Genomic DNA, 27,138 nt, shown 5'->3' with positions numbered 1-27,138 from the left:
TGATCCCAGGCCTTGACAGAGAGATGGGGATTGCAAGGTCCTTGCTTTCAAGCCAGTGTGTAGAAAAATTCTCTTTTTCAGGTGGTGGTTGACATAGGAGAACTACTTTCAATGGTACCCATTATGCCATTAATTCAAGTGAGAGGTCTCTGCCAGGATATAATGGTTTTAACCTTGCTCACAGCCTTTTAAAAATCAGTCTGCCCTACAAAATTTCTGTGTTTTCCCTAGCTGCTGATGGGAAGAGTTCTCCTTTTCTATTTATTTTTTTCTTTTTTTTAAGGAACTTATGATAAGCCATAACGAAAGAACAAATCAAGTACTCAGAAAAAAGATTCCCAAATTATTTTATTTTTTGAGCAAATACAATTCTTATGTCCTTGTGCAATGCTAGACAAGTTGCTCAAATCAGACTTTCCAGATATACTCACTAATTTGGCATTTCTCATTGCCTGAATGCCTTTTTTTTTTTTTTTTTTAGTTTGGTTTGGTTTTGGGGTTTTTGTTTGTTTGTTCTGTTTTGTTTTGTTGTTTTCCTCAAAGTAATTTAAATGGGATGTGATATCTCACATCAGTAGAAGCTGTTCAGTGAATACATTAACTTCTATTGAAAAAAGCTAAGTACCCTAATACGTTATTTTTCTAACATTCAAGTTTTCAACCAAACATTAATTTACATAAAAAAGGTGCAAGGCAGTTTTCAGACTACTCTGGTCCATGTGCAAGTTTTAGACATCTTTGAAAATACATCAAAAAATGTTACTGATTATCTTCATGAAGTGGGAAATTTCTAAACAGAAGCTATAAGAGCAAGATATTCTTATAATAATGTCAATAAAGTCTATTCTTTTAATTCCATTTCTTTAAAATAAGCTTCTTATTAAGCTTTTTTAAAAAAAAAATCTATTGATAAGAGATGGTTAAGTACATATAAGGATCAATCAGAAAGAAATGGACATATCTGAGGAGTAGGCTTCAGTGCAGAAATAGCGACCACGATGGTTCAACAACAGAGGAGATCTCCTGCAGGCATATGGATGACAGACTGTCAGCATGGCAATCAGCCTGTACAGCAGCCTCTTTTATGTAAATATTACCTGTCTATCTAAAAGCACAGGAAAAAATGCCTATTTCTAAGTGAGTTACAGAACTTAGCTAGATATAGGAAACAAAAAATGGACTTATAAGCGTGAGTTATCTAACCAAAGAAAAAACTCAAGGACGTTGTGGTGTTTGTGTTCTGAAAGATTTTAATACCAGAATTGACTGTTCTAAAGCTATGGACCTTTTCAAGAAGGAAACAACAGGGATACACTTGAAAACTTAATTAGAGGGAATTATAGCTTTGGCTCTCTATGGGCCCCGCCAGTCTACATTAAAATCAAGAATTTATAAAAATACCTTAAGTAGCTACTGATTTCAAATGAAAGATGAAGTACCTTTTTATTTTCAGAATGTTATACGGAAGCTAATTCCAACAAGAGAGTATTTTACATTTATGAGATTAAAATGTAACAGTTAAATCTGCTAGTTTTCAAATTAATAATAATAAAAAAAATCAGTTTCCTCTTGCAGTTTGGTCTCATTAGAATCCCTTAACACATCTGTAAATTAAAAAATTATTGCAGTGTATTCTTATGATACACATACCTACGTAAAAATAGCAATAGAATCCTATTTTGTATACAGAGAAAGGAAATAAATTAACTCTTGTGTAATATCCCTGAAACATAAACACTATGAATAGTGCTGGAGAATAATTAGATTTGCATAAACTCTCTCCTCCAAACAGCCATACACTACGCTATTTAGGGCCAGTTTTGAAAACCATAATTAAACAGTCAGGAAAACCCTGGAAAAGTAACAGAACCATCAGTGACATAAAAGTCATGGGGAGAAAACAAACAAACAAGCCCCTGGTTGCTCATTCAGGCTACTTAATGAATTCTTCTAATACCAGTAAGTTACAGACCAGGAAAGAGCCGAGTCACAAGCCCTGCTGCTTTCAAACTTTAACAACTGCATTACACTTTAAAAAAAAACAAATCACTGCTGAGGAGTTGTTCGGCTTACTGAAATACGTTTACCTCCCGCAAAGAGTCTTGTCAGCTAAATCTATAGCTAATAATTCCTTTCTGCCTGCTCGTTTATCCTTACCGAAATGCAAGGAGAAATATGATTCCCGAAGCTTCTGCTAACCCCTTCTGATGGTCTCGAGAGGATTTTCAGGGGCTGGGAATTTATAGCCATGTTACAGCATGGGATCCACACGTCGTGTCTGGTTGCCACCAGGGTTGTAGGTACAGAGAGATGACGGACTCTGTTGCCCACCAGCTGGGCGAGTCAGCCAACACGTCCAGGTGCTGTGACACCCCTCATTTCGGACAAAGAAACAGGCTTTATTTAAAATATGGCCAAGATTCTGCCTCTCCTTCAGATACATTCATCGATTGCCTTCGTTCCTGTCGTGCCACTCATGCAGCACAAAGCAGGTGGAAATTATTCACTCTTCCCCACTGGGGATTCCCTCAGCAAATGTAACGCCGGATTAGCCAGCTCATGAGTTGTCTTCCCTGTGGTTCCCAGGGCTGAGGAGCACGGTGTGAGCAGCCTGTGCCAAAACGTGCCCAGTGTCAGCTTACAGCTCTTGAGGGAGGCTTCCTAATTGCCATAAATTAGCTTCTATTACCTGCTTTACAGCAGAGATTCAAGAAACTTGTTGGTTCTCATTTTGCCCTCATTTAGAGGGAGAAAAGGACATTGAGGTTTTGCCAGGTGTCCTCCAACACTCAGCCCAGTGTGCAAGGAGGGGAGTCCCTTCCTCCCCCCTCATACAGCAAGTCAGAGAGGGGGGGAAAGGGGGCACAAGACTAGGATCACAGATGCATGGCCGCATCTGCTCTGAATCATCTAGCTGCAATAGCACTGATAGATCCTTTGCCATTGCCAGTCTGAATTTAACCCGCCTTTTCTGTTCAGATGCAGGGCCGTAGGCACCCTCAGCCCGCAGCCCTTGCTCAGCCCTCTTCAGCAATGTTGTGCCCCTCCAAAACGATAGGAAAATACAGCCAACAAATTTTCATACAGATATGGGGGAGAAAGGGAGAAGCAGAAATCCCTGTATGTAAATATGTACGTGGCTAAATTCTGCCCTTTGTCTCACGTCCATATAACTGAGAAGAAATAAAAGGCCAATTTCAGCCTCAAGATAAACAACCAGTGGTGGAGATATAGCTGCTATTTACACTAAGGCTGAACCTGGTGCACTGAAGCTGCATAAGTATAACCCAGCACTGTATCAGAAGCTACTTTGACATGCCCTGCATAATTTTAAGGCAAAGATGTCTTTCTGTCTGCAAGAAATGTAGGCAATTGAGTCCATCCCTTTGGTATAGGTTTTGCTACAGCTCCTGTAAAAGCCTATGGAAAATCATTAAGTGTTTCTACACCCTTAATCAGTACAGCTCTATGAGACTAATATTTGCAGGTTCTTCCTGCTTACTCTGTACGTAGATAAATCTGTTTGTTTGTTTGTTTTTCTGTACATAGATAAATCACAGGGACTATGATCTAGGAGCTCTTGTTGATTTTAAGCAGTGATTAGCACTCTGAAAAAAATGCCTTAGGTAGTGGGTTTCACTCCTCTGTTTCTGTAGTCAGACAGTCGGCTCCTTTCTTGCCCCTGTGTTTGTAGAAACCTTTCTCCATGAAGAATTTAAAAACAAAAACAAAAAACAGGAAATACCAAATAAGTGAAAGAAAATCTGGGTGCTACATTGGTATGATGTCCAGGGACAAAATTTTTGTTGTGTGCTTCGCTAGCTGTTAACCAACATACCAACCCCGACCTGCACGAAAAAACAAATAGACACACCAAAGAAGAAACAAAATTGGAGGACAGTAAGGCATCAAGGATTCCTATCTTCCTATGTCCTTGTCTGTTTTCAGAAATAGAAGTGGTTAATAAAATAATAAAAATGGAGGACACATGAGAGCAGTTTCAGGTAGCTTTCTGTAGCAGAACCAACCTACTTTCCTACCTACTTCTTTCACGTGGCTTTCTGCAGTAGAAGAGAGAGACTTTCCAACCCACTTCTTCCAGCTACTGGCTATCACAGAAGTCACATTGCTGCCTCAGGCTTCAGATGGGATCCACCACCACATCTTCCACCTGTGGCAAGAAGCCCCACACCAGCAAGGCTCGGTCCTGCTGTTGCTCTTCATCCTCCCAGAAGAAGCCTGCACATCGCATCACCTCCCAAAACGCCTAACTTACATCCAATCCCCTGAATTAAAAAAATAAAATAAAAGTGGAAATTGAACACAGGAACCACCTTTTCTCAGTCCTTCTAGCTGGAGACTCCCCATGAAAATCAGAGAAAAGTCATGGAGATCTTTTGGTTGTTCGAGTGTCAGTATGCTGAACTCTTGTAGCTTAAGTAACTGAAAGAGGCTAGGGACACATTTTCAAGATGTTTATAGAAAGAAATACTTATTCTATAAGTAGTATTGGTACCTTTTACATAATCTTTTTTAGATAATTCCGAATGCATTGTACTGTGATTTTAAATAGCACAGAAATGCATATTTCTGCAATATAGAATACCAATACTTAATCCCTTTGACACAACAGACTACGTATTTAGGAAACAAATGTGAAGGCAGTAAAAAACTTCATGTTCCTACATTAACTCTTATTTGCAGGTTTAACTACAGAACTATTTAATCATTATGTTTGAATGATTTAGGATTTTTTTTTTTTGTAATACACTGCTTTAGATTAGGTTTATCAAGTGTCTAATAAAGCATTACGTTCATCTCTTTTGTCTTTTGTGTGAGGACTCTTTTATTACAGTGTAGTATCTTTTTGTTTTAATGCTGCTCTGCAGTGGATTGCCAGCTCATTAATTTTTCTGCTATAACACCCAAATCCCTTTCCTGACCAGTGTGCTGGATGATTGATTCCTTGCTCCCAGACTAATTTTTTACGTTGGACTGCATTTACCATCTGGTAGATAAATCACCCAAAACACTCAAATTCTGAGCCTGGTTCCACAGTTCCTCTTTGTTTGCTCAGCCAGCAGCGTGAATATCACTTGCAAATGTGGAGGTTGTGTTCTCTCACCTGGATAACTCTTCAACACTACAGACAGGATTTTAACAAAGAGCACTGAGATAATGATATACCTCTTCTCTCTTTAGCAAAAACAAACAAACAAACAAAAAATAAGACAGCTGTGCTCTGCTTCTAGCCAAAATTTTTGTTTCCTACCTACCACAACCACTAGCTTTTGACAAGAAAAAGAGTATTTCTTACATCTCAGAACTGATTTTGTACATTTCAAGCACATACACCTATTTTCACAAAGGCATTCTTTGTAGGCGTAACTATCTGGACAAGCAAACAAAAGGACATCCTTTGCAGATAACTAGAGATGAAAAACAATTAAACAAATTGCCTTCCCAATCCATGTTTTGCATGAGAAAAATGTTCTATAACCTTAACCTGAGCCTGCCTATTTTATTTTCACTTTTACAACCCTGAAATTATACTTCCACAAAATGATGCTCCCAGTCAAGACAGGGGAAAGGAACTCTGCCTTGCAAAACTCACAGTAAACCTCCAAGAGAAACTGAGGATGAAGGAAAATCTATCCTAAAACACCAAGTTTCAGGAAGGTAACAGCTCATCTGCCACCACCACACCAGGCATTGTGTCTCGGGGGGATCCCTTTAGGTTTTCAAAGGATGTTTTGCTGCTCCCCTCTACCCTGGAGAACCCACGTGGCACAATGCCCTGACCTCTGCCTCTCCCTGAGGGATCAGAGAAAGGCAGCGCACAATCAGAGTCAATGCTAATTAGCAAAATGTAAAGATTTAATTAGATCAGTGCTTCCCCGAGTTTTAAAGCAACAAACTGCTATAAAGACAAATTTTTATCAACCTTTCTATGGAAATACCTGTTGAAAACACTGTTTGAGATGTCTCCACCAATCACCTACTGATTTTGTATCTTGGCCTTGTGGCTTACAGACACCTTAAAGATTAAAACTTACATTTTCAAAAGCATTCCCTCATTTTGTATGCCTAGTCTATTTTTGGCATTTTCTGCATATGCACTGACACCTTGAGCTAGCCCAGATCTCAAACTTTTATGCAGCATTCGTGAAGACTCTTGTTTGTACTAAAATTTTGGAGGAAATTCAGCAACTTCTGCAAATGATGCTTATCTAATCACTCATTCTTTGTAGTTATGTGTGAAACCATATGTGAACCAGTCTCTGAATAGGAGAGCAAGTCAAACTCCTGTAATGTTCAACAAACACTTCTCTATGCTTCAGGTTTAAGCAACGAAGCACTTCCTCACCCACTGCTGAAGTGTGTTTATATGAGGTTTTCTATAGTCATATGCAAGTAGATGTGACAGCACGATTTCATTGTGGGCTGGGTGCTCCTTCTTGCGTCATCAGATGCCGTGTCACAGGAGTTACTACGCTTAAACACATCTGAAGCAGGTGTGTTGGCCTGCAGTATGTGAACACTGCAAGCTGCTGGAACTGGGCCACAATGTGTCCGTCTGGGAAATAAGCAGAGCTGGGTCTGAGGTGAAGCAGTTGGAGCTCCTAATGTTAAGCGTTTCTTGCTCATCTCAAACACACTACAACACTCAAGGGCAGATTAACCGGAGTTTGCCTGGTCTCTGGCTCACCCAGCTGCCTCCATCTGCTCTCACACTGGTCCCATGTGGTCAGTGTGAGGCAGAGGAGCCCTCCCAGTGTCTTGCCTTGAGGAACCCAGCTGTCACCGGCCAGCAGGCCAGGTAGCTGAAACGGGGTTGCCCACCAAGGCTTTGCCTCCAGATCAGACTTGAGAAAAGCTGCTCCACATCCTGACCACCTATGTGCTTGCTTGCCAAGCTCATTGCTCCTCTTCCTCAGCTGTGCCTGGCGGGATGCTCTATGAGGCTTGGAAAACACACAGCCTGTTTGCGCCCTTTGAAGATCTAGAGGTGCATATAGCAAGGTCCCAGCCTGGTAGAAGCTGGCACAGGGAGGATGTGTTAGCTACAGAGAGGAGAAAAATTCCCTTCAGAAAACTTACTGACAGTTCTGTCTTGTTCTTGATTTTCTCCTCTTTCATTTTCGCATGTTTTCCTGCTGGTCTTAATTAACACTATTTTTGAAGCGTGGATGAGGATCCTGCCAGCTTGAACACCGTTATATAATGTGACTGTTTCGAGACTGTAATTGCAACTGAATTTATTTTTATAATACTAAGTCAAAAAAGAGGCATTACAAGGATTTAATTTTATTTTGAACCAGATCCTTTAAGCACTGTTGCTGTAACACATAATCTATTACCAGAAAAGACTCGTCTTTTCAGCCCTTAGAAATTGTCTACTATAATTAGAATTTAAATTATCCTAAAATAAATCCTGATTTGCTAGTTAAACACCGCCTCCTCACAAAAACACACTGTGACCAGTAAGGCTTTTTTACAGCAACTCAAAAAAACTGAACGTTGATATCAGTGTACCATTAACATGCTATCCTGAACAGAGAAATGCACCTCTGCAAAATTTAGGCAAATGCCTGCTCGGTCTCCCAGCCCCTACCCAGCTGGAATCTGGGGACTTGACAGGGCCAGCAAGAAGAGAACCCCTCTGATCACCTGGCCAGGGGCTCCAAGAGTTTCACTGGAGTCTTGCTCCCAACTTCACACAAGACAAATATTCCCTCGTAAGAATCTTGAAGGGAATAAACAGGCCTGACATTCTTTCTTTAAAATAAACAAACAAACAAACAAACAATTTGAAGAACATATGACCAATGAAGCCCAAACATTTAAATAACTAATGGTGCTACTAGATATCTCCCTAATAATGCAAGAGGAAATAATTCTGCCCTCAAAGCCCCATGAGGCCAACTGTGAAGGAAATTGGAAATAAAGATATGTTGTAGCTGTTCATCAAAACAAAGGAGCAGATATGAGGTTCTCCAGGAAACTTTAATTTCATCAGATGGCAATTTTGATTGCTGAACTTACTCCTAGCCAGATTTTGTCTCTATCTTCCTATCCTTTTCTGGAAGAAAAGTATTACAAAAAGAAGAACCATTTTGTCAAGAAATGGTTTCGTATAATAAAATTTACTGTGGATTTATTTAGTGCAACATGCTCTTCTCTACACACTTAGGAGCTCCGCAGAATACAACTCCACTCTCTCACACCCTTCCTCTTTTCCTTCCTGTATTTCTCTGGATTTCTGAATTGTTAGAATTTCAAGATGACACAAGAATAAACTGCAGCATTTAGATTAGAGAGAATTATTGAGTTTATAGCAGATTATTTAATTATAGTTTTCTTATTTCTTGAGCTATTCTTGTGATAGAAAGATATATATATAGAGAGAGAGAGAATAATTTACATAGAACTTTCTTGGTCTTCAGCTCTACTGGATACTGTTGAATGCTTATGACAAGACAGGATTTTATCTCAAAAATACCAACACATCCTCAAACTCCACTTTTGTTCTATAGCATCTGTAGGGACTTACCAGGAAGGATAAGTAGTCATCTAGAATCAGAAAAATTGATCTTTTTTCAACATCCCTGGTGCTCAACATTTTTTCTTACCTAGAAGTTACAGCTATAGTTATTCTGGAAACTACTGCTTCTACCCTCTCTATGGACACAAGTCAACATCTGGCTACAGGCTGGAAAAGTCACAAGCACTTTCAGTTTACTGATCAGTGGTGGAATGTGACCATGTCTTTACAGGAAAAAGATAAATCTAGCCTCTTGTCAGTATCTGTTAAATTGTCTGCCTTCCTACTTCTTTCCTCAAAGACTTTGACCACAGCTTTTTCTTTCTTTTTTTTTTTTTTTTTTTTTTTTCCACATCCAAGTAAGTACTAACTTTTCACTTTATCCACCCTACTGTCAATTTTAGAAGAACACCGTCAGGCCATAAGTACAAAACACTTATCCTCACATCAACAGCAATAAATGGGTCTTAATAAAGAAACTTCTTGTTTTCCCTGTAATGGAAGTTATGAGAGAGGTCTCAGTACAAAAGGAAGGTTCTCTTGGCAATATTTGCCATGACAAACGTAGCTCCTGTTTTCCCTTTTTCAAGAAACAGTAAAGAAATTGGAATCTATCCAGTCCCTTCAGTCAAGCCTCAATTGCTCCATCAGGCCATCAGTTCCCACTAGTGCAAATGATGGAGTGACACCTGTTATGAGATGATTTTCTGCTATTCTGACACTTTCAATTTCACATTAATTACCTTTCAACTCTTTAATCAGCATACGAATCTGCATTACAAGGACATTTCATGGCTAAATAATTACACTAAGGGGAAACAGATATGTGCATGTTACCATCTGAGTTTTAATTTCTCTTTTTAATCATTGTTTTTACTTTTTACTTAAGACTGATTTATATTCGTGTCTTATGATAGTTTCTCAAAGTGATATGTAACCTGACTGAGTCTAGATCATTTATTTCAGAAGTTCAGTTGGCACAAACACATATCACAGTTTACTTGGCTAGACTGTTATAATTCATCTGTGGGAACATAAGTCATAGTAGCTTAGAAAAAATAACCGATTACTCAAGTTGCGTATACCATTTTAGATCAAGTTTAGCTATGCAAACAAACAAACAAGACATGTATTTCTTAAAACTGTTAGGCTAATTTACCTGAACCTGTACTCCCAAACTGCTTTTACATTCTTGCCAACCTGGCTTCGTATCATTAACACAAATTCTTTTGGCCTGGTATACCTTAGAATGACACACCAAAACAAACACGGATAAAAGCCGGTCCTGAGGCCACATCTGATTCTGGCTGAGCTCAGGCACAAATCTGAGGCCAAGCTCCCATGACTATCAACGCCTGAGGCTTACAGCCACCCACATCCATCTTCACGCTTGCCAGGTGGATGGGGAACAGGCAGGGCCAAGGCAGCTTCATGCTCTTGTCCAGCTCTTCCCTTGCACCATGGGAACAGGAGATGGACTCAAGCTTCATACAGCACAAAAGCCCAGACTCAGAAAAAGCATATGCAAAACTCATTTTGGCCAACCCACTCAAGTCTTTACCTCACAGAGTAGATGTGCCAATGTGAGTCGATTTAGACTGCCTTATCCTAAGGAAAAAAGTGAAGCTTTCAACTGCAACACCTCATACATAATAGGCAACGCACCAGAAAAGTGACATTTTATCCTGGTTTGAACTCTAAGACTGTAATTAGTCAATAATGGTAAATAGTATTTTTGAAAGTGTGCCTTCTCCTCAGTGTTGACATATCTTAGAAGCTTCTAGGACAGAAACCCTTGCATAGGTGATGGAATAGTCATCTCCCTAGGAAACTGCTTAGGCACTTAGTAGTTTTGCCCCAAATGTTGTGCTTCTAACCTTACCAGCTTCTTGTTCATTTAGTTTTTGGCAGGTATTTTTTAAAATTCTCAGTGTCTCTATCTGTGACTGCCAAACCCTTTTGCAAGAAAGCAGAAGTAGCAAAGGCAAGGGCCATGTTCGAGCAGAGATTGTTTCTACCAAGGCAAGATATTCCAAGTATTACACTACTTTGGTTTGAGGTCTGTGACCTCCATTTTTGTCATTTCCTATAACCCCCACAGGGAATAAGAAGCAAGGGACTAGAGAGCACCACCAGCTCTCCACACACAAACTGCAGATGACATATCCTTCATTGCTGGTCCTTAATTAAAGCAGGTGTATGAATATGCTATAGACACCACATCAAAGTAGTACACAGACAAGTCTTGAACAAATTTTATTTTTTTTTCTTGAAATGTCTATGCTGTGCCTCTTCTGCTAACATAGAAATAGTAAGCTTGGGGATTCCAGCTACGGGGTCTGGAGATCAGACTTGATGCCATCTAACAAAGTAATGGAAGTAGAGTCCCTAGTTGCACAGCCTCTGCTGCACATCAAGGATATGGGGGAACAACAATAACAGCAAGAGACATTGAAGACAAAGACTTGCAAATTCTGAATGAGCACAGGTTCATCAATGGTGGGAAGTAGACAAGAAGCAAGGGCTAGACAAAAAGAGGTATTCTTTTCGATGTTACCACATGCATCTCTAGTAACAGTGACAGGATCCATACTTTAAATGCACTGTTCCCTCTTTGAGGGCGTGCAGAAATCAACAACTAGTGTGATTTTTTCTATTCTGTTGTTACACTGCTCAGGATTATGACCATGTTCCTCGATGTTCCTGCCTTATCTGCATTGAAATCTGCCATCTCCTGTTGCTCTTCTCCTTTCTCTAAATCTCTGTTCACACATGAACACAAACATGCTTTGAAAATAAGAACATACAACATGGTCAATTCTTGCCATCCTTTGTGATTTGCTCCCTTTCTCAGCTTTGTATCTTTTCTCATGGTGTTTCCTTACTCCCTTCTTCTCAGGTACCAGTCAACACCTTCCACTTCCACCCCTTCTCAAAACCCCCTTTTTGTTGCCCAGCCTTAGGATGATTCAATTCCACTGCTGATTTCTACCCCTCCTTTCTCATCCTACTGTATTTTAAAATATCAAAACACACAAGTTTTGCTGGTGCTTGCCGTACTTCTGTTGGCTCAACATATTCGCTGCTTCACCTCTCTTTTTTCTACTATTTTCACATTCTCTGTCTAATTTACTTTATGAATTATTTCAGGGCAGAAGCCATTTCTCTAAAGCATATTGAAAGTTAAGGTAATGTATGTATGGTAAAGGATGGCTCCTCTATAGCTTTCTCTGCTGTCCTGTCTAAAAATTTACAAGCTTATTTGACAGCTTATACTTCTATGCTCAATAAACAGCACATCATATTCTCAGCCATCATATTCACAGGATGGATACTTTCCTTTGTCTACCTATTCCCTTTCTTCTCCCTAATTAGCAATTTCTATCTGCTTCCACCTATGAGCTATTTCAGTGTTATGGTTGTGCAAAAGAAAGGCATTCATGCTCCTCAGAAGAGGAATTCTGTGAAAGAGTAAGTGTCCTTAATTTTTCCTTGACCTCATTCAGTTCTGAATAAGCTAAGATAAAATTAAGGTAAAATTATCTTCACCCACTTTGCTCAAAGAGACTTTAAGAAACCGTGGGCAGCATATAGCCCATGAGACTCCTAGGAGGCGTGTGAAATCATCCCAAACAAGCATACATGATCACATGAAGGAAGAACAAGCTGAAATGCTTACCAACAGAAACATATCACTGCTAATTAACACCGGGTGCCCAGATCCAAGCCAATGCACTGAACAAACCGCCCTGTCAAGCCTGCATGCCCCTCACTGAAATTCTCTGCATTTGGGCAGTTATAGTAAATTGCAGCCTCTGTGGCTGCCACACGATCGGAGGATGTCTCACGCGGGAGATTCAGACAGACTAAAACTCAACATTCCCACGTGCAGTGTGGGAATTCCCCTGTGCAGCTCATGAACTAACCACCTTTTGAACTTACCTTCACACTCGGGATGCTTTAACATCCTCCTGCAGTTCACAGGAGTTCTTTATTAAGGACAAGGCTGGCTCATAACCCGAGCGGGGGAGCAAGTATCACAGTATCACTCCATCCTACTTACAGACAGTCAGCGAGTAGCAGAAGTGCTACAGAAGTTGACTACAGGTAAAGCTGGGAATAAGGTAACACCTCTAAAACATAAACCCTAAAATTTTTTGTCTATTCTCTTTTCCAGAAAAAGAAATACCAACTTCTGTTTTTTACTGTTTTCTAGGTAAAACTGAGCTATTTCAGTTTTCCTAGCTTAGCAAAGTAGGGATCGACAGACAAACAAATGCATAGAAGTCCACATCATCAATTAACTTCAACTACGTCTTTATTCTCTGCTTCCTGCTCTAATCACTCAATTATATGATCTTCCCTTGGCCAGTGTTGATGCAATTATACAATAATTCAACAAAAGACTAAACTACACTGCCTGTGCAGAAGGGGAAGAATCGAGGCTGAAAAAGCTGTCTTGATTTTCATGTTATCTGCCTGTGTTGTCCACCTCGCGATGTTCTTTTGTTACAGCAAACTCTTTCTTTATCAGTATACTCTGGAGGAATTAGGGAGAGGAGTTTTGTATTTCCTAAAAATTTAACAGTAAATAAGGATAGCTACATAATCAAGTGATGATAAAAAGTTACAGCCTCAGGGGTCATCCCAAAAAGTTTAAGAAACTGTTCCAGGGCAGTCGGCCAACCTGATACAAACATTAAAACAACCAAATAATGGGCAAGGTATGGATATATATATATATGGATAAGGTATGTCCATATCTCTGGATATGGACACTAATTTAGAGAGTCCAAATTTTTGAAGAAAAGATAGTGATGGAGTTCTTAAGGATAACTTTCTGCATAAATAGCAAGTTGTGTGATAGCACTCCACTGAGAAAGGTGCTAATGTCAATGTCTGGCCCCACGTGTAAATACAGGAAAGTCATCTTTTGCGGGGAGTAACTTATCCAGTAAAAGTTAATGAGGCCATACAGAGGCAAGTGAGGGGAAAATCTGTCCCAGATATTATGTGTTGATATTAGTCCCTTTAAAATTAATGTTGAGAACCGAAACACTGCGGTTATACATGAGGCAGTTACCACACGGCAAAATCTGACTGCTGCATTTTTAAATGCAATTTTTCTTCCCCATTTTTATAGTTACGCTAAAACCAGTGCCTGCCGTACATACACATACAGCATGTACACTTGCTTCTGTCTTTTTTCACTTGACTGTGCCATTCTGAATGTATTTGATACAGCACGCGGTTTTCCAATCCCAGGTTGGAAAGCCCTCTTTCCGTAATGGTTTCTAAATATTGGCATCCGTGCGTTCCACATTGTCTTAGAAACTTCCTCGTATATTTCATCAGCCTTCCATGTTTAATCTCCCTGATTTATGCACATGCCCTGCTCTAATGACCCACATGTCTCTGATGGGTAAGCCTCTAATGCCAGTGGCATGTTAACCTATTAAACTCTCTTTAAAAAATAATAATAAAAAGTGGTATTCGTACAAACAATAAAAAAGTCAGACAAAACAGCAGCACCGTGGTATCACACACTAATACAGTGGGTGACAGACCTGGGTAAATTAAGAACAAATAAGCTTATGGAGAGTGACCAGCACTGCGATTTTTGGTATTGCAAAACCATCTTGCGATGATGCGCGCTGCTCTGCGAATATTATATTAGTAGTAGTACGACATTATCCCTATTATAAAATGTAACCGGGGTAGGGGGAAGGTCCCTCTGCTGCTCCCCCTTTCTCCGAGAGCTGCCGGGCACTTTCAGAGCCCCTCCCGGCCGGCTCCGGGAGCCTCTCCGAGCGGCGGCTGCCTCCGCACCCAGCTTCAGACAATGGGAGCGGGGCTGGGAGCGGGGACCGGGGATGTTCATCACCTTGGAGAAGGCACGGCTGAAGAGCTGCCTGCCCCGCCGCCCTCCCGCCGGGTGCACAGCCCATTGTTTTATAAAGAGCGGCGGGGAGGCGAGCACCGGGATTTTAAATTTTTTTTTTTTTTTTTTTTTTCGGGGAAAAACGGATTCGCCTTGCCGGTTTGTAGGAGGAAAACGGGTGTTTGCAACAAAGCGTAAACTTTACAGTGTACGCCTTGACTTCGGCCGACTTTACAAAGCCCGTATCCCTGAAGATGCGCTGCCGCCGCGCCAGCCCCGCTCCACTACACCAAACCCAGCCTCAAACACCCCCCCACCCCCCCCCCAAAAAAACACCCCCCTACCGCTGGGGGGGGACCCAAAGCGGGGCACCCCCCCGGGTTTTCCCGTGTCTGAGCCTCGCCCAACACGAAGGGCAGGGCAGGATGTGTGCCGCCACCAGCCGTGTGCACGGGGATGGGGTCGCCGCTCCCCGGGCTGCCCCCCGCCGGTCCCCCCCCCGCCACCACCCGCGGAGACGAGGCCGGGGGAAGGCTTTGTGCGCCCCCCTCCCCACGTCCCCGCGTGGGCTTTACCTGAGCAGTTGATGCCTTTCCCCTTGCCGCCGCCCTGGCACTCGGCGGCGGGCAGGGGGTGGGATGCGCGGCCGGCGGGCAGCGCCGAGAGGGCGAGCAGCAGCAGGGCCGAGGTGTAGCACAGCGCCAGGGGGGGTCCCCCTCTCCCTCTCCCCGGGGGTCCCCCTCGCGGCGGGGGTCGCGGCCGGGCGGCGGCCGGGCTGCTCGCCACCATGGCGAGGGGCGGCCGGGGAGCAGCGGGATGGCGGCGGCAGGCCCGCAGCATCAAGCGGAGCCCGCGGCGCCGCCCGGGCGGCTCCGTCCTTTCTCCGCCGGCCCCCGGCACCCCTTCAGCATCCCCGCCGAGGCGGCCGCACGGAGCCGCCGCCGCCGGCTCCCCCCCAGCTCCCCGCCGCCGCCGGCAGCCGGCAGGGCTGGCCCGGGAGGGGCGCAGGGAGCAGGGAGCTCCCCCCTCCCCGCTGCTGCTGCCTCCTCCTCCTCTTCCTCCTCTTCCTCCTCCTCCTCCTCCGCCTCCGCGCCGTGCCCCGGCCGCGCTCCTTTGTGCTGCTCCTCCGGCTGCAACAAAGGGAGCGGAGCCCTGCCGGCTGCTGCCGCCGCCGCGGAGAGGGAGGAGGAGGAGGAGGAGGAGGGGGAGGAAGGAGCACACGTGACGGCAGCCCCCTCCCCCGGCACCCGCCGGCGGCTCCGTGCCCCCCGATGGGCCGCGGGGCGAGGGGGAAGGCGACCGCACCGCCGCTGCTCCCGGGGGAGCCGTAGGGGCTGGGGCTGGGTTTTGGGCGTGCGGGAGCCCAGCACGCCCGGGGAGCGTTTGCACAAACCCGGGTGCATCCGAGGAAATGAGCTCGCCGGCAGGGCAGAGGCTTTGGCGAGCCAGCGCTTTTGTCGGCCGGCGGCTTTCCAGCCACCCACCCGCAGCCCCCTCCGAGGGCCAGCAGGGATCCCGAGCACAGCCCCTCGGCATCCCGCTGTGGGCAGAAAGTTTTGTCTGGTCTGGCTTCGCTGTCATCAGTTTTACACAGGGAAAGCCCGGGAGGCAGCTGGACAGTCAACGAGATTTGCTTTCCCGTTGTCACTTCCATTTTGTGCAAGTTTTTCCATCCAGAGTGCAAACCGCTCACTTTTCGGGAACAAGGGCTGCCCGGGTCCTCAGCCCGTGCCACCTTCCTGCCCTAAGGTACAGCTCCTGCATGATGAGACGTGAGAGCAGTCTGGTAACAGGAGCAGTCAGGAATAAGGCCATAAATCCAGCAGCAAGCTTTGGGTAGGCAGAGGGGTCAGGCATGGTTGTTGTCCTTTCAAACACAGTGATGGAGAGGCAAGCCCTGTATTGCCAAGACTGAAAGAGCACTTTCCTTCCAGATGGTGGAGTTCAGTACGGGCTGCCTCTGCCATGTAAATGTTTCTCAGTAATTACTTGCTCTTTTTGTGAGCTGTGCTGCCAGATGTCGGAAGACTTCTGCTCCTCAGCAAGGTAAGGTGCATTCACTTGCACGGAGCCTTGCTCTGCTCCCCCTCGGCTGCCTGGGTGCACTGGTGAGGTTATATAAAGCTCGCTCAGATGCACATTGCATCTGGTCTGCTGGGCAGGTAAACCATTTGGATCATCAGGCTGTGGGGCTGGCACTGGTCTTGTGTTGTGAAGCTAGTGCTTTGCTATGGCTGGAGCAAATGCCCCAAATAACCCTCACCATAGACACAACTGGACGCATTACACACGATATTTTACTTCTTGCTGGAGAGCTGCACCAAAACTGCCCCCAGGAGTTAGAAAGCTCCTTCTGGTGCCCAGCCTGAATACATTCAAGACCAGTTCATAACCACATGTCCTTGTGCCATACAGTGCTGCAGAAAGGCAGCACCTGTACGTACCTGTAACGGGTGTATGGGCAGCAACCACAGCCACCCTCGACTTGCCAAGCCTACCAGCAAGCTCTTTAGTCTCCCCCTGTAACTCAGACAGCTCGATACAGCTTGAATTCAGCTTTCTTCCCCACAGCTGACATGAAACATGTAACATCTTTTCACAAAGTATTGCCAGTCTTTGCAGCGGATGAAGTCTCTCCCCAGATGACCATTTTTCATACAGGCAATTTGCTTTTTATACGACCAGATCACACTGATGGTTTGGGGTCACACTGTGAGTGACTAACACAGGCAACTCCTTCTCTTTGTCTGTCATTTACAGTCCATAATAAAAATGCTTTTTATAAATGTCTAAGTGCATGACCTTATCTTTTCCATTATTGAATTTCGTCTCATTTCTGTTATTCCAGTTCTCAAGATTATGTAGTCATCTCTGTAAGATGTTCTGAACCTCCTTTGTATTGACAGTCCTGCCCAGCTCTTTGTGACCAGAGCGCACCAGCTTTCACGCTGACGAAAATACATGCACATGTAAAGTATGGGTCCCAGAACAAACTTTAAGAAACAGCAGGAATAACTTCTCCCACTTTACATGTTCCCTTCCAGGGCAGTCATTTGCAGCGAGTTCCCAACTGAATTTGCAGCGTCGTTTCGGTTCCCTAGCTCTTTCAGTTTAACTAGGCAATCCCTATGTGGCATCACATGAAAGCTTTTAGCAAGTCCAGATAGATTGTAAGTAAATCTAATGGGGTTTGGGGTTGCTTTTATTTTTTTTTATTTTTTTTTCCTGGCTCCTGGAATAAAAGACATGCTTTTTTTTTTTTTGCCTTTTTTTTTTTTTTTTTTTTTTAATCTAGGAAAGCCATGTCTGAGTGTCTGAGTTGTGCTATCTGTCTGGAGGCACCTCTAGCTAGTCTTAAGTGAGTGCTACAGTCATGCTTGATTGGCAAATTCACACTGTGCCAGCTGGGTACTCATCCTGTTCTCTGATATATATTAACAAAAAAAAAAAAGGTTAAAAAAAAAAAAAAAAGAAACACTTTCCTGCCAGCCAAAGAAGCAAAAGAACTCTAGAAGAGTTTGAACAAGCTGCTCCCGCAATACAAATTGTTACAGGCTGAGGCAATGCCACACTGAAGAAATGACAGATCTGATATCTATCTCTTTGAGATCATGCTAAATCCTGTCACATTTGGTACCTTCCATCTTTGGCAAGTGAATATGACTTTATTGCAATTATACAGTAATTTCACTTCTGCTCACCTCCAACTGTGAAAGTAGGAAGCTCCACAGATTGTCTAAAATTGTAATCCTCTGCAAGCTCTTGAACACAAACAGCAGTTTTTCAGCCTGCTGCTGGTGCACATACCATTTCTGTTCTCCCTTATTTTTCTCCAGTAATTGTAAGAAGGAAGATGCGCAACCAAAGGGAACCAGGGAATATGCAAGAGCAGGGAGAAGCTGCCAGACTGGCAAGGGAGATTTCATTTGCCAGAGATCTGGAAAAAAAAAAAATATATATATATATATTTGTGAAAGCACTGTTTTATTTCATCTTAGATTACAAAATGGAGAACGGAGATCTCTAATTTAGTGAAATCATTAAACGGTTGTCTGGAGCCCCATGTACCCGCATGCACGAGGCATTAGGATCATGCCCTTGCCATTATATATATATATCTTTTTTTTTTTTTTCTAGAGAATTGTACTTGTAAATCTCAACTTTAATTCTTAACAAAAATAAATAAATTCCAATTCCTGTGCTTGTGAAGAAGACATCAAAAATGTTAGCAGAGTGCAAACTGGAACAGTGTTCACAGACTCACAGCACAGCTGAGGCTGGCAGGGCCCTCTGGAGGCCAACTGGTCCCAGCCCTGCTCCAGCAGGGACACCCAGAGCAGGCCGCCCAGGGCCACATCCTGGGCAGGCTTCTGGAGATCTCCAAGGAGGAGACCCCACAGCCTCTCTGGGCAGCCTGTGCCAGTGCTCAGTCACCAACACTGTGAAAAAGTGTCTCCTGATGTTCAGAGGGCACCTCCTGTGTTTTGGTTTGTGTTCCTCGCCTCCGGTCCTGAACCAAAGACCTTGCTGTCTAACCAAATCTAGAGTCGGCCTCAACAAAAGCCTCAGGATCTCTCCTACAAACTATTTAATTTTTGTTCTTTTCATCAAAAATACTCTGTTTGTCCAACAGTTGAACTCATTTCTCTGTCCCCATTTTTTTCTGCTTCCCCTCACTGCCCCAAATCTCATCTGACACCCACCGAAATCTGCCACCTTCATCATTTACAACTTGAAAAATACAAATAAGGATCTTCAGAATACGATCCCGCTGCATTTTGTTAATATAAAATGAGTGCACAATCAAAACAGTCAGTAAAGGACCAGGTGGTAATGGTTATGTCATTTAGTTCCATATGTAGTTAATTAGCTATTAAATTTCGTATTTAATTGATTCACATTAAAATTATTTTTCAGCACCACAGAATTTCTTCTGTGTTATTCCCGCACACTTCAGCTCCCCAGTGCGTGGCCCAGGATTTAGGGCACGTCCAACTCTCGGTGCAGAAGCTTGATGAAGCGATTCAACACCTCACAAAGCCACCCCCCATAAGCTGATCACGGCTCTGGGACAAGCAACACTGGCAGTGGGACAGCAGCCATTTTGTGGCTTCCCCAGCACCCTAATGTCCTTTCCCAACTCTCAAAGCCGTCCCAACGACCCACCAGTTTTGGAGGCAGCAACATCTCCAGGGCGGTTTTTCAAACATTTACCTACATCTTCTTTCTTTCCTAATTTTCTGCTTTTCACTTTTTTCCATTCGCTACGGTGCCGGATCTGTTTCTCTTCTTGCAGTTGTTTTGCCTTTCCTTTTCCAGAATATCTTTCTTCAGCTGAAGGACTTGACCAAAAACCCATTTGACTCAACAAGATGATTTTTAAGAACCAGGATAGAGATACATTTATTCTTATGTCTTAACAATCTTAGCTCATCTCTCCACTAATATAATAAATCCTTGTCCCCACGCTAGCCTGCTGGACCATACATGTTCTTGAATTTGGTGTCACAACATCTACAGGAATCAAGAAATATCACTGAGCCCATTTTGGAGCTGAGAAAATTGAGGCATGAAGTGATTGCTGTTCTTTTAGGGGTGATGTGCTTTTTTTGTTTGTTTGTTTGTTTGTTTGTTTGTTGTTTTGTTTTGTTTCAGTGATAGCCATGGGTCACAAATGGTTCTTTCTGTAGCCATTTCAGAGCAAAACACTTGTCTTTTAAAACGCAGTTCCAAATGCATGTTTCTTCCTTGCTATTCAATTCTGCTTCCTCCCAGCACTAAAACCTGTCTTGGCTTTTATTCTTAGTGGTGGCAGGAACAGTGGTAGAATCTGCATAAAAATTTCATGGCACAAATACGCTTACCTGTTAGGTGTGCCCATCTTGCATTGCCACTGCATATGTATTCTTGGATCTTACTAATCTATTCCAAACATTTTTTCTCCTTCTTTGGTTTGTATAATAAAGTATGACCTGTCATTTAGTGACTTTACATATTCAGGTCTTTTAATCTTTCCTCCTTAACCAATTCTTCAGCACATTAATCATTTTGTTACCATTTTCTCAGTTTCTTCTCATTTGTTGACATCTTTCTCTTACTAAGAAATACTGCCAGCCTCTAACGACTGATCAGTAAAAAGGATTTCCAGATGTTGATAAATGTTTTTGTCTCTTATTAATTGAACTGTTTCAATTCTTTGTTAACGTGGACACCAGTGAATCATATCTAGACTGCAGCTAATTCACAACATAGTAACCTGTGTGCTCCAAGGGATACCAGGAAGGTCACACGTTATTCAATTCTGCAGTTCTTTCACTATCTCCATAAAATAAAGCAGATTTGAAATTCTTCTTTTAGCTTTTGGCATCCTCAAAGGCAAAAATATAGTATATTTCACTGAACCTGAGCTGTACTGCCCCAACAGATTTCTGTCTTCTGAATCAGATGGGTATTTAGTTTAAGTATAATCTTCAGTTAATGACTACTAGGGATCTTGCCAATTATGCCCCTTGCTTTGAGAATACCCTTCACGTTGCTATCTGCAATTCTTAATCAAAACATAAAAGCAGATTAAAGAATGACATGCTTTATGCTGCATTTAATTGTCCCCAATGACTGGTTTTAGTAGTACATTATATAGTAAAATATTCTCGAACATTTTTGTCAAGGGGCTCTGTAATTTCAATTTTATTTTGTTTTAATTTTTGTAACAGAAGCACACAAGTGAATGCAGCATACTACTTGTCAGCCCACTAAAGACATACAGAAAGGGAATATTACCTCCCTGTGCTGTGACAGTGTGTAATTCAGAATTGCATAAGCTTTTCTTTATTGCTATATTGCATTGCATTTCCCAGCCTAATTTTCTCCGGCCTTCTGCTCTTCTTGCACTCTAGTTTTGCATAACTTTTTAAAGTTTATTAACTATTTCCGTGATGCTGCAAGTTGATTTCTATCATTATACAGCTAGCTAGCCTTCTCAAGCATAGCCAGATGCGTTCGTATCAATGGCTATATTTCTTATGCTTGTATTATCACCAAACTGTCCAACCTTCATTTTCCTAGCTATTTTAATGATGTTTTACACAAAAGAGGCAGATTACATTTTTCTTGCTCCACATTATACGTAATGCTTATATTCACAAAAAGCAATTACATTATCTTTATGTTAATATGAAACTATACACTTAGAAAAAAAAACTGCCAAAGACAATGAGAAACAGAAAAGTTGTGTATTTTTTTAACATGCCCAGCGATTGCAGCATATAAAATAAGAATTAGGCAAGTTGCCAACTCTAACTTCATGCATTTTCAGGTTAATGAGAGATTAGGGTCTGGAATAATGACATTCTTAAATGATAACATACTCTTATCTTGTTTCTCCACAAAAATTCAGAAAGAATTTCCAAATCTCGTGGAAGCCCAGTGTGTGTCCATTAACATAGTAATATGCTTTTTCCAGTGGAGCACATCACTAAGTATTTGCAAGCCATGACTTATAAATGGAGGTTTATTGGATTTCCAGAACCTCGTGAAATCTCCTTTGGTGGATAATAAAGGCAAATGAATAAATTTCCATAGGAATTTGTCTAATATTATTACATTTGTATCCAGAAATATGAGATTATTAAGGACTTAAGCTGGCCAGAGCATTGTTTCTCCTGCTCCATGCATTTCTTTCTGTCTGCTGGAAGTTTTCAAGATAAGAACAAGGCCCGTGGTGGGAACCATCGTGCCATCTGACGAGAGGCAGCTGATGCACCTTGGTGAGGGCACACCTGGAAATATGGCGCTTTTGGCAGATGCCTAATTGAGGTGTTGTAGTGAATTAGGAAGATTTAACAATGGCTTGCCTGTTCAAAATATATATATATATATATATAATAATAATAAAAGCTAGCTGAATGAAGCATTTCCTACCATTCGGTTATGCAATAGTAATAGCGGTCTGAATCCAGCTTCAATCTTTTTGACAAAGTGATTTAATAAGTAGTCCCTTAATATCAATGGTGAAATTTCTACTTGCCAAGATAGGAGATGAATATAGCTTTTTGCAGGTAGCACCGATCTCTTGATTTGCTGCAGTCACATGATTTGATTGCCTGTAACCATGCCTCCTGCCCCAGTTCCCCCTCGAGAAATTTTACTTCTTTTCCGCTAGAAAGATATATTGCCCAAATTTCCTCAAAGACCACCTGCTTCTGACAGATTAAAAGTACTTTCTGTTTGAGATCCTTTTGCAGGATATTCCCTGGGCAGTGGGGCTGGGGTTTGGTGGTGGGGCTCTGCAAACCAGGCTTCCCTGGCCACCAGCAGGCTGCAGGGTTCTTCTCCTCCTTCTGCCTGCTCTGCCACCCTGTGTGGGAACAGGCTTTGAGTCTTGGAGGTCCCCGTTGCCTCCTAACATTTCACAATATCTCAAAGACTTGCCTGGAGTGGGGGGGCCCACCTCCTCCTTTTCAGAGGCACATGGCTGGTGGAAACACATTAAACCTGCAACATTTGCGTATGCTCTTGAAGCAGCACCCTCTATATTTAATGGTCGGGGTTCCTTTGTAGATAATACAGGCAGCAGTAGGATGCAGATTCAGTAGGTTTTGGAGGATAGTATCAATTACAGGCTATTTTCCCATTTGGAACTTTCGCCTGTATCACAAATGCTTCTAAAGTTGCAAGGTTCAAAGTACTTCTCCCTGCCCTGGGATATGGGTTTTGTGTAGGGAAGTGGCACTAATTGCTTTTAAGTGGAGAACAGGCTAAATTGGCTGATACATATCAATCAATATAAAAGCACTGACTAAAACTGTTAAGTGAGATGCACTGCATCTCACATAGAGGGAAATGCAGATACTATATGATTATTGTGCAGTCCTAAGAGATGCAATTAAATGTTATTTTAATTGTATTATTTCTCCTGTCCCTGAGAGACCTGATTTTGTGGATACCGACATATGTCATAGTTAAATTTCAGAGTATCATTAATCCCTTTGTTCTTCATCAGGTCATGCATCCTATTGATGCTTGTGAGCATGAAATGGGTATTTCTTCACAAGACCCTGAACTTACTGTGCTCCTTGCTTTTACAAAGAGAGAAATGGATTTGCATCAGAGTCTCAAAAACTGCAGACTGTGCTAAAACCACATATTCTACCAAAGCGCTTTCTATGCCTAGCTAGTAGCATAATATGTAGTGGACTTATTGTTGACACAGCTCTGGATATTTATATTCCTTCTGGAATAGCACAACATGATTTTGAATGTCATGTGGAGATTGACAATGGGATTGCTACTGAAGGAAAGAGAACTCGTTCTGGACTGTGTTCTGAATTTCAATTCTGCACAAAATGAACTTTCATGTGAAGACTGAGGGAAAGCAAGAAAATCATTGCTTTTATTAAGTTAAATTTTATGGAGCATTTTTAATCTCTCATTGATTAGTGACCAGTATCATTGAGATAACTAATTTTTAAAAGAACATTTGTATGACTCTGCAGGAATGATGATAAGATGTAACCCACTTTCAAGGCTCTATTATTGGGATGAGAAATGTTTTTGTTTATTCAGCATTATGCTTTAAATTGAGCTAGAGGTTATATCACACTTTTTAAATTCTATTTTTATCTCTCTTGTGGTGTTTGAAATGTGCAACATCTGTATTACTTACATACATTACTTTGAAATAAATTTTAGTGTGCAGGAAAATATGTTTTTCAGATAGATGTATTGGTTCCAGTACCCCAGATATGCATCTGGCTTGCACCAGCTGTGGGTAAGAAAGCTAATGCTTGAAAGTTTCCGCAGAAGTGCCTTCATCTTCCTGTACATACAGATTTTTTTTAGCAAAAGTCAGTTCCTGGGTACAAGTGGTGGAAGGGCTGTCCAAGTCTCTTTATGCTGTTCCTCCAGCATAGCTGCCATTGTGATGAGCTCAGGGCCAAGTACAGTCAGTGTAATTGAGGAGAAAACGTTTAAGCTGTTCTTACACTAAGAAAAAAGGTGCTTTTAATTTGACCTCCAGTGTGCATATGCACTCATTTATAGCCTCCTCATACATGAGGCACCCACCCCACGAGGATGTCCTCCCTTTTTTTCATCCCAGTCTGCACATCCTCTTCCAGGATAAGACCCATATGTTGAGGTCGTGCTGCTCCACACGCTTGCAAATGTGAAGAGGATAGGCTTGCTACCCAGAGAACCAAAAAGAACAAATCAACGGATGTGTCTCGGAGGTGGATTTGGTGTTCCTCTCCTCTCACTGTGCACCACCAGGTGGGATGAAAACCCAGCTTCTATTTGCCTTCTGGGAACCTGCAGTACTCAGAGCTGTCAAAGCCGGATCTTCCATCGCCTTTCTTAAAACCCCCTCTGCAAGGCAGATGGTGGACTAGGAAGGAAGAGGAAACTTCATCTGCCACACAGGCCTTCGTTTTTGGCATCGGGCAGAGTTAGAAAGCTCCTCAATGCGTGGCTTGACAGACCTCCCCGCTTTGCTGAGATGCCGGCCACAGCAAGGCTGGCACAGCAAGAAGCACCACAGCTGGCACTTGCCGGAGCCTCCGGTTCTGACAAGTCAGGAGGCAAATGGATTTGTCACGTCCCTGATTTATTTCAGTTTAAGACTGAAATGAAAGACACTGAACTGTGAGGAACTTTGTAGTCATAGTGATGATGAAAAGCACAAGTGCATGTGAGCATGTATTGCTGTATACTTTAGTTATTTGCTGACTGATTCCTGTTGGTGATAACCACTCTTGTAAAATATCGCTGTCTTGCTGGCAGGTCTTTTCTGCATTATTTTATTTTTCTACATTATTTCGATTTTCAGAATCTGACCCTGACAAAGAGTAATGTGGACTTAGCATTATGTTTCTCAAAAAGATGATACAACTACCCACTTGAAAAAATCTCTATTTCCCTTAAGTATTTAGAAGCTGAGTTGAAAAGCAGCTTACAGATACCTGAGATACATAACTAACAGTCTTATCTAATTCTATCATATGCACTTGGACACCTGAGAAGAAAACAATGCAGTTGATTTGCTTCCATTGTTCTAAAGATTACTGGGAGAGAAATAGAAAAAGGCTTTCACTGATTTGCGCTATCTGGAAGGAATGATGTGCGAGACGTCTTCACAAGAAAAGATTAGAACTGAGATAAATTATTAATAAATTAATTTTTAATTTTGGTTCCAAAGTTCTTATTTTTATGACTAGACAAATGTACATAAATTACTAATGTTGGAAAGGGATTTTTCCATTAGGGGAGAGAAATAAAATACAGCACTACAATAGCACAATGTTGCTATTTCTAATGTCTTCTTAACAATTTGAGCTACCTGACTAATGAGATACAGAGAGAGCATTGTTAGGGAATAGATAATCTTTTTTATATTACAAAAATGTAATTAGACAAAGGAAATTTAATATGAAATTAAGTGAAGGGTAATATGAAGATATAAAAATAGATACTTGTTATTTGTAGACTCTAAGATGTATTTAAAAATTTGTTAACTTGTAAGATGCAAAAGGCCAGTATTACCTAGAAAATAAACTGATGCATTTAGAGATACCATGCTACCCCCATCAATATCGTAGCTAGATCCAAACCAGAGAGGGTTTTAAGAAAGGCAGTGGCAGATCTGCCTTTGACAGCTCTGGGTACTAACTACTGCCTGCATAGGCAACCACTCTATACATTGTGCATACTAATACACAGACTGCTTCAGAAAAGCTGATCATAGAAGAGTAGGCACAAGAAAATGTATAAGAGAATGACATCTGGGAGTTTAGTTAAGTCCTCAGGCTAGAACTATGTTTGGCAATATTTTATTAACGCTTTCAAAGGCTCAGAAACCCAGTGGACCTTCATGCTCCAAAGAGCCTGGTGCCCTGAAGTTTCCAGATCTGGGCTCGGTGGAAAACCTGTCCAGCTATTTTGATGTCTAAACGTTGATGGCTTGCTGAACTCTTCTGAAAAATCCAGTGCTTAGAGTCTGCTTCATTTATCATCTATTTAAAATAAAAGTTGTGACATAGACCGTTCTAACTAGAAGAGAATTGCAACTTCTATTACAGCATCTTCCCACCACCTTTCAATTGTTCCTAACTCTGGTATATTAATTTATTCTGGGTAGTAATGTTCCAATTATGCTTTCAGCACAGCAGCATTTCTTTTGAAGTGAATCAGCAAGCTCTGTTGTATTATTTTTAAACTCTGCATGGTAAGGGAAGAAGTGGTGAGACCTGTATTTAAGATAACCAGAATTTTCCATTATAAAATGTCTTGCAGCAGTTTTTTAAAGAACTGTTATTTCTCCATGATTTACAGTCTGGTGCCAGAGCTGGCCTTGAAACAAAAAGCCAGGTTCCTTTTTTTGGACTTTATAAAAATCAGAAAAGGGCAAGTTACTAACATCCAGGCCCTGGCATTTTCCGTGTATTTGTTTTGTCCAACCTGAAACACTGGCAAAAACCCTTAAAATGCCCAAAAAAAGCCCTACCCTTATGCAGCTTCAAAAGGAATCAAATTCCAGTGTTCAGGGACCCCTCTGTAATGTGAATGGTCATTAAGGATGACTGGGAAAAGCACTCTGGGACTGCACTCCCAATTCAGACTGAAGTAATAACGTAGATGCACTCAAAACAGCAAACAGCCATGTTTTCTGTGTCTGAAAGGCATTCTTTCTCTCCAGGGAGCTTTGCTGTGCTTTCCT

General features: G+C 42.1%; 1 protein-coding gene across 2 annotated transcripts in view; it reads right to left on the bottom strand.

The window, feature by feature from the left end:
- The window catches only part of TMEFF1 (transmembrane protein with EGF like and two follistatin like domains 1), a 123,244-nt gene extending 106,740 nt beyond the window's left edge, over window positions 1–16,504 (bottom strand). Inside the window, exon 1 of one of the 2 annotated variants that reach the window (XM_080579340.1) lies at window positions 15,002–16,504. In XM_080579340.1, coding sequence (XP_080435466.1) covers window positions 15,002–16,007 — 1,006 coding nt within the window. In that variant the 5' untranslated portion in view covers window positions 16,008–16,504. The remainder of the gene's footprint in view (window positions 1–15,001) is intronic. The other variant, XM_080579339.1, reaches the window with a different exon arrangement.
- Window positions 16,505–27,138: the final 10,634 nt, after the last annotated feature.

This window comes from Anser brachyrhynchus, assembly GCF_964034855.1.
Source record: "Anser brachyrhynchus genome assembly, chromosome: 2".
Lineage (NCBI taxonomy): Eukaryota > Metazoa > Chordata > Aves > Anseriformes > Anatidae > Anser > Anser brachyrhynchus.
The sequence above is the reverse complement of the archived record's forward strand: the minus strand, read 5'-3'. Positions and strand labels throughout refer to the sequence as shown.